This window comes from Monodon monoceros, unplaced genomic scaffold, assembly GCF_005190385.1.
Source record: "Monodon monoceros isolate NGI ecotype Baffin Bay Population unplaced genomic scaffold, NGI_Narwhal_1 Super_Scaffold_18, whole genome shotgun sequence".
Lineage (NCBI taxonomy): Eukaryota > Metazoa > Chordata > Mammalia > Artiodactyla > Monodontidae > Monodon > Monodon monoceros.
The window spans coordinates 53,029,977-53,038,249 of NW_021703774.1; the positions used below are offsets into that span (position 1 = coordinate 53,029,977).

Here is an 8,273-nt window from a genome sequence, read left to right on the forward strand (position 1 = left end):
TGGGATAAATCCCACTTGATCATGGTATATGATCCTTTTAACCTATCGTTGGATTTGGTTTGCTAATATTTAGTTGAGGATTTTTGAATCTATGTTCATCAGTGATATTGGCCTGTACTTTTCTTTTTTTGTGTGGTTCCTTTGTCTAGTTTTGGTATCAGGGTGATGGTGGCCTCATAGCATGAGTTCAGAAGTGTTCCTTCCTCTGAAATTATTTGGAATAGTTTCAGAAAGATAGATGTTAACTATTCTCTAAATGTTTGGTAGAATTCACCTGTGAAGCCGTCTGGTCCTGGACTTTGGCTTGTTGGGAGTTTTTAAATTACCAACCCAATTTCACTACTTATAATTGGTCTGTTCATATTTTCTATTTCTTCCTGGTTCAGTCTTGCAAGATTGTACCTTTCTAAGAATTTGTCCATTTCTTCTAGGTTGTCCATTTTATTGGCATATAGTTGCTCAAAGTAGTCTCTTATGATTCTTTGTATTTCTGTGGTGGCAGTTGTAACTTCTCTATTTCTATTTTATTGATTTGGGACTGCTCCCTTTTTTTTCTTGATGAGTCTGGTAAAGGCTTATCAATTTTGTTTATCTTTTCAAAGAACTAGCTTTTAGTTTCATCGTCATTCCTATTTTTTTAGTCTCTATTTCATTTCTGCTCTGATCTTTATGATTTCTTTCCTTCTACTAACTTTGGGTTTTGTTCTTCTTTCTCTAGTTGCTTTAGGTGTAAGGTTAGGCTGTTTATTTGAGATTTTTCTTGTTTCCTTGCATCTCTAAACTTCCCTCTAAGAACTGCTTTTGCTGTGTCCCATAGATTTTGGATTGTTGTGTTTTCATTTTCATTTGTCTCCAGGTATTTTTTGATTTCCTCTTTGACTTCTTCAGTGATCCATTGATTGTTTAGTAGCATATTGTTTAACCTCCATGTGTTTGTGTTTTTGCAGTCTTTTTCTTGTAGTCGAATTCTATCCTCATAGTGTTGTGGTCAGAAAAGATGCTTGATACGATTTCAGTTTTCTTAAATTTACCAGGGTTTGCTTTGTTGCTCAGCATGTGATCTATCCTGGAGAATGTTCCATGTGCCCTTGAAAAGAATTTGTATTCTGCTGCTTTCAGATGGAATGCTCTATAAATATCAATTAAGTCCATCTGGTCTAATGTGTCATTTAAGGCCTGTGTTTCCTTATTGATTTTCTGTCTGGATGATCTGTCCATTGATGTAAGTGGGGTGTTAAAGTCCCCCACTAAAATTATTATATATTCTTGTATTGATCCTTTGATCATTATGTAGTATCCTTCTTTGTCTCTTGTAACTGTCTTTTTTTTAAAGTCTATTTTGTCTGATATAAATATTGCTGTTCTGGCTTTCTTTTGATTTGTATTTGCATGGAGTATCTTTTTCCATTCCCTCACTTTCAGTGTGTATGCGTCTTTAGATCTGAAGTGTGTCTCTTGTAGGCAGCAAATATACTGGTCCTGTTTTTGTATCCATTCAGTCAGTCTGTGTCTTTTGGTTGGAGCATTTGGTCTGTTTACATTTAAGGTAATTATCAATATGTATGTTCCTATTACTATTTTGTTAATTGCTTTGGATTTGTTTTTGTAGGTCTTTTTTTGCCCTTTTTTCTCCTGTTCTCCTGTGTTGTGATTTGATGGCTATTTTTAGTGGTATGTTTGGATTCCTTTTTCTTTTTTGTGTCTGTATCTATCATAGATTTTTGTTTTGCAGTTACCATGAGGTTTTTGTGTAAGAGTCTATATTTATGCATGCTTGTTTCAAGTTGCTCATCTCTTAATTTCTAATGCATTTTAGATACACTCACTGCATTTGTAGTCTCCTTTCCTCACTATTACTGTTTTTTGGTTTTTTGGATTGTTTTTTGCGGTACGCGGGCCTCTCACTGTTGTGGCCTCTCCCGTTGTGGAGCACAGGCTCCGGACGCGCAGGCTCAGCGGCCATGGCGCGCAGGCCCAGCCGCTCCGCGGCATGTGGGATCTTCCCAGACTGGGGCACGAACCCGTGTCCCCTGCACTGGCAGGCGGACTCTCAACCACTGCGCCACCAGGGAAGCCCACTATTACTGTTTTTGATTTTACATTTTACGTCTGATTGTTTTGTGTATCGCTTAACTGCTTACAATGGTTACAAATGATTTTACTACTTTATAGTCTTTTAACCTCCCTACTAGCTTTGTGCATGGATGATTTTCTACCTTTATTGTATGTTTGCCTTTATCAATGAGCTTTTCCATTTTGTAATTTGCTTGCTTCTAGTTGTGGCCTTTTCATTTCCGCCTAATGAAGTTCCTTTAGCAGGTGCTGTAAAGCTGGTTTGGTGGTGCTGAATTATTTTAGCTCTTGCTTGTGTGTAAAGCTTCTGATTTCTCCATGAAATCTGAATGAGAGCCTTGCTGGGTAGAGTATTCTTGGTTGTAGGTTTTTCTCTTTCATCACTTTAAGTATATCATGCCACTCCCTTTTAGCCTGTAGTTTCTGCTGAAAAATCAGCTGATAGCCTTATTGGCGTTCCCTTGTGTGTTATTTGTTGCTTTTCCCTTGTTGCTTTTAATAGTCTCTCTTTATATTTAACTTTTGTCATCTTTCTTACAATGCATTGTGGTGTATTCCTCTGTGGGTTAATCCTGTATGGGACTCTCTGCACTTCCTGTACTTGGGTGACTGTTTCCTTCCCCAGGTTAGGGCAGTTTTCAGCTATTATCTGTTCATTTATTTTCCAAGACCACCCTTTCTCCCTCCTTCTGGGATCCCTAAAATGCCAGTATTAGTGTGCTTGATGTTATCCCAGAGGTTTCTTAAGCTGTCCTCATTTCATTCTTTTTTCTTCTTCCTGTTTAGTGGCAGTGATTTCCACTACCTCTGTCTTCCAGCTCACTGATCCGTCCTTCTGAATCATTTAGTCTACTGTAGATTCCTTCTAGTGTATTTTTCATATCAGTTATTGTTTTTTTTAGTCCTTTATATTCTTTATATTTTCTAATTCTTTTTTAAAAACTTCTGATTTCTTGCTCTGTGCATCTATTCTCCTCCCAAGTTCTTTGATCGTCTTTACGATCATTACTCTGAACTCTTTCTTGGGTGGATTGCCTATCTCCACGTGACTTAGTTGTTCTTCTGGGGTTTTATCTTGTTTATTCGTGTGAAACATATTCCTCTGTTGCCTCATTTTATGATTGCTATTTGTGTTTTTATGTATGTGGTAGGTTGGTTTCGGTCCTCCACCTTGGAAAACTGGCCCTCTGTAGGAAACGTCATTTGTGTCCCAGCAGTGCACTCCCCTCTCATCCCTCAAGGACCAGGGGCCAGCTGGTCCCAGGGTAGTGTCTGGCCTGTGTTTGTGGACTCAGCCTGCAGGCTGCGGAACTGTAGTTTTCGTGCTTCTAGTGACTGTCCCCTGGTAGTTGAGCCTGGTGTAGAGGCTTGTGCAGGCTTCTTGGTGGGAGGGGCTGGTGCCTGTCCCCTGGTGGGTAGAACTGGGTCTTGGTCCTCTGATGGACAGGACCATGTCTAGGGACATATCTAGAGGAGGCTGTGAGCTCAGGAAGTCTTTAGGTAGCCTGTCTGCTGATGGGTTTGACTGTGTCCCTGCCCATTGTATTGTTTGCCTCAGTGCCTCTCAGCACTTGAGCCTATGGATGGGTGGGGCCAGGTCTTTGTGCCAAAATGTCAGCCTCCACAAGAACTCACACATGCAGATGAATGCTCCCTGATATATCAGGCACCAGAGTTTGTGTCCCCAGGGTGGGCCACAGCCACCTCCCCAGGAGACCCTCCAAGACCAGCAGGTAGGTCTGGCCCAGGCTTCTGTCAGATTACTGCTTTTGCCCTTGGTCCGGTGCATGTGAGATTTTGTGTGCGCACTTTGAGAGTGAAGTCTCTATTTCCCCCATTCCTGTGGAACTCTTGCAGTCAAGCCCCACTGGCCTTCAAAGCCAAATGCTCTGGGGGCTCCTCTTCCCCATGTCAGACCCCTGGGCTGGGAGTGGAGTCTGACAGGCTCAGAACTCTCACTTCTTTGGGAGAAGCTGTGCAATATAATTATTCTCTAGTTTGTGGGTAGCACACCTGGGGGTATGGGATTTGATTATATCATGAGTGTGCCCATCTCATTGTGGTTCCATCTTTATGTATTTAGATGTAGAGAATCTTTTCTGCTAAGTTTCAGTCCTTTTTAACAATGGTTCTGCAGATTGTTCTGATTTCTTGTGCTCGTGAGAGGAGGTGTGCTTAGGGTCCTTCTCTGCCATCTTGGCTGCTCTCCCTTCAGCATTTTTATTACTTCCTTTTTGGACTTGGGTTCATGTAGACTGGAGAGGTCTGTTTCATTGCTTGTTCTTTCAGGGGATTTCACCTGTTCTTTTAATTGGGAGTAATTCTTCTGCTTTTTCATTTTACTTATATTTCTGTTATTCTGAATTTATTTTTTTAAGTATTAAATTTATTTATTTATATTCTATTTTTGGCTGCGTTGGGTCTTCGTTGTATGTGGGCTTTCTTAGTTGCAGCAAGTGGGGCTACTCTTCATTGCGATGCATGGGCTTCTCATTGCAGTGGCTTCTCTTGTTGCGGAGCATGGGCTCTAGGTGCATAGGCTTCAGTAGTTGTGGCACACAGGCTCAGTAGTTGTGGCTCACGGGCTCTAGAGCACAGTCTCAGTAGTTTTAGCACACGGGCTTAGTTGCTCCGTGGCATGTGGGATCTTCCCGGACCAGGGCTTGAACCTGTATCCCCTGCATTGGCAGGCATATTGTTAACCACTGTGCCAGCAGGGAAGTCCCTCTTACTCTGAATTTAGGGAAAACAGTTGTCTACTGTGGTTTTGAAGGGCTGTTTTTATCTGGGAGTGACCCTGTGTAGACTGTATGAGTCCAGTATTTTTGGTGCGAGGGCTGTTTTTGGCTTGCTGTGTCTTTCCTCAGGGTGTACTGGCCCTTGTCTCCTTGATATAGGTGGTGTGTTTGATATTGTGTTGACTGGAGCCTGCACTGGATGTTGGGCAGGGCCTCCTCTTTTCTCTGTGATTGTTACAACCCTGTCAGGGGTAGAGTCTGCTCCCCGTTTGTTGGAGTAGAAGCCCCTAGATCCGATTCTAAGCTTCAATGTGAGGTAGGCAGGACTAGAACACTCCCTCTGGGAAAGGAGCCCCTGTGCGTTCCTCCCCAGGAGCTGTTTGCTGTGATGTGCAACTCTGTGACACTGCCTGCCACCTGGTGTGCACACCCACAAAGATCACTGTTGCTGGCACTGCCCTCGGGGGCTGCATCTGCTGCAGGAGTGCTTGGAATCGGCTTGGAGATTAGGTATGGGTTAGAAACCCTCACAAAACCATGGGCGAGAAAGTCCTCTGGAGCTGCAGCCCCACACCTAAAGCAGGAGTGCCAGTGATCACCTCAGTATTCAGTGCCGCCTCCATGTGTGTGTGCCCACAAAGTTTGCAAAACCCACTGCAGTTGGAGCTGTGCCCTGCTGTGAGCATGCTGATAGTGAGGCTGCTGTAGTGGACTCATGCCCCTCCCTTCCCATGTTGACAGTGCGGCTCCTACGGCAGCCTCATGCTCCATCCTGTGCACACCCCCAGTTGTGGCTCGGGCCACACTCCAGGCCCTTTGGGCTGTCTTCACACAGCCAAACCGAGTCATCTCCCCAGGTCTGTCTACTGAAGCCTGAGTTTCAACACCCAATCACTATGCACGCCAGCAGGTGCACCTCAGACTGGAAAGTGTGGCAATGTGGCAAAGACCGTCTGTGCTGGTCTCTCTACCCTGTGGGGCAGCAGACCAGCTCCTGCACTCTGCTTTTGAGCCTCTGAAGCTCCCTAGCTGTCCCAGCAGACCTCCCAGCCAGTGAAGGAGGTCCCCAGGGTGAGGGAACCTTTCGTCTTTCACAGCTCCCTCCCAAGGGTGCAGGTCCCATCCCAATTCCTCTTCTCCCTTTTCCCTTCATCCTACATGGTTTTGTGGAAATCTTTCTTGCAGCTTTGGTTGTCTGAGATCTTCTGCAGGCTTTCAGTAGGTAGCATGTATGGATTGTTCCACGTGTAGAGGTATCTTTGATGTATTTGTGGGAGCAGGTGAGCTCCATGTCTCTCTACTCCACCATCTTGGCCTCCTCCCCCTTTCTATACTTTTTTGACTTTTGAACCATATATTTATTAACCTAAGTAAAGGTAAAACAGAATTATATAAAAAATTTCAGAAAATTTTTCACTTTCCAACCCACATTATTGGCATTGTATTAATTACCACCATTTTGGCTTAATGTATGTCCATAAAAGTTATTTGTTCTGAATTAAGAAGTCTATTATTTTAAATTATTAAAGTTATCCATAATTACTTGGAGGATAAAAGGTCATAAATAGTGACTAAAAGAGGATCACAGGATGGAGAAACTGCCAGAGTCTGGGTCTGACTGTCCTTCACTTGTTCCTTGTCTCTGTCTCTTAGGTGGTTCCTTCATCAGCTTCAGGCCAAGTTCGAAGTTACTATGTAGATTGGAAAATGTTGCGTGATGTGAAGAGAAGAAAAATGGCCTATGAGTATGCAGATGAGAGGCTTCGGATCAATTCTCTCAGGAAGAATACCATTCTGCCAAAAGACCTTCAGGTTAGCTAAGTAAGATGAGTATCTACCATAAAATCATTAACTCAAATCAGATCACTTTTAATACAGTTTGTTGTGACTTAGTATCAATATACTTTCTGGAGAATGTAATCAGATTTTTTTCAATCAACGTAAACAAATACCCTTGTAACTGATTTTGATGAGTTTCAAATTAAAAAAGAACTATTCATTCTTAACTAGCTCTTTAACCATTTCATTAGGTGATGCTTAGAAAGTACTGATGCCTGGTAACCACACAGAAATTGGATAGTTGTTTCTCCAATCATCCCAATCATTCAACTCTCAAGGCATTGGGAGTCTTTTCCAATGCGTGGGGCCAGGTGCCCAGCACATGGCCTGCACCGTTCCTTATCCAGGGCCATCCCTAAGCCTGCCTCTCCGAATTCCTGTGCCCATGAGGTGGCCTTCCATTTAGGTTTACTTTCTTGTCACACTCTAACTTGAATAAGAGAATGTCAACTCTGTTTGACTCCCTGAATCATAAGTCCTGCCTAACTGGTGACATAAAATACCTGCATTCAAGAGTCTTATCAGGGGCTTCCCTGGTGGCGCAGTGGTTGAGAGTCCGCCTGCCGATGCAGGGGACACGGGTTCGTGCCCCGGTCCGGGAAGATCCCACATGCCGTGGAGCGGCTGGACCCGTGAGCCATGGCCGCTGAGCCTGCGCATCCGGAGCCTGTGCTCCGCAACAGGAGAGGCCACAACAGTGAGAGGCCCGTGTACCGCAAAAAAAAAAAAAAAAAAATGAGTCTTATCAGAGAGTATAACTCAAATTCAAAGCCATTAAACTTATCAAAAGCTCAGAGTAAATAATATTTCATTTATATAAATTTGGAGAATAATATACAGGCCCCTCATTACTGTGGATTCTTTTTAAATCTTGTCTAAATTAAGCCAGATAAGCAGAAAACTGAGTGCCCTGGACCATTCTGTTATGACTTTTACTGTAGTGACATTAAGCTACTTGACTATATTTAGCGAGTAATAAGAAGTGGCTCCTGAGAAGCTCAGCTTAAGATGTTGTGGAGGACAAATGTATGAAGGTCCCCAGAAGAGTCTGTGGTATGAGAACCAGCAATAGCTGTGCAGAGACTCTATGAATCATGGGAAGTGATCATGGCACTATGTTGCCTGCCAACTAGCTTACAAGTCAAACTTATGCCCCAGTGCTAACATACTTACAGGCTCTCACAGAATGCTCTTTTGTTTCATTTTCCCTTTGCCCAGTTTCCTCATTTGTACACTGCCTTAAATCTTTACATTCACACATATGTAAACAATCTGTAGGTATTCTTCAAGTTCTGTCTCCATGAAACTTTACTTCATTCTGCCAGCCCAATCATTTCTCCTGTCTCTATAGCATTTACTGTCTACCATTCATTGACTTAATCATGTTGTTCTGTATAATTCTCTCAGTATTTCTTTTTTTTTTCTTAATAGCACATGCATAAGCTTTTGGAGATCAGGAACTACTCTTAATGCTTAATAGTTGATATAAATTTAGTGGCTTTCATATACATTTTCTCATTTATGTACTTCTAATGTGTTAGAGTAATTATTTTGCTTCCATCGTAGTCTAGTACAGGGTCAATCACACACACACACACACACACACACACACACACACACACA

The 8,273-nt window shown here is 42.8% G+C and overlaps 1 protein-coding gene across 1 annotated transcript in view; it reads left to right on the plus strand.

Moving 5' to 3' along the window:
• MRPS14 (mitochondrial ribosomal protein S14) overlaps window positions 1–8,273 on the plus strand; it is a 19,970-nt gene that overhangs the window by 7,380 nt on the left and 4,317 nt on the right. Inside the window, exon 2 of the mRNA XM_029230727.1 lies at window positions 6,465–6,623. Coding sequence (XP_029086560.1) covers window positions 6,465–6,623 — 159 coding nt within the window. The remainder of the gene's footprint in view (window positions 1–6,464; window positions 6,624–8,273) is intronic.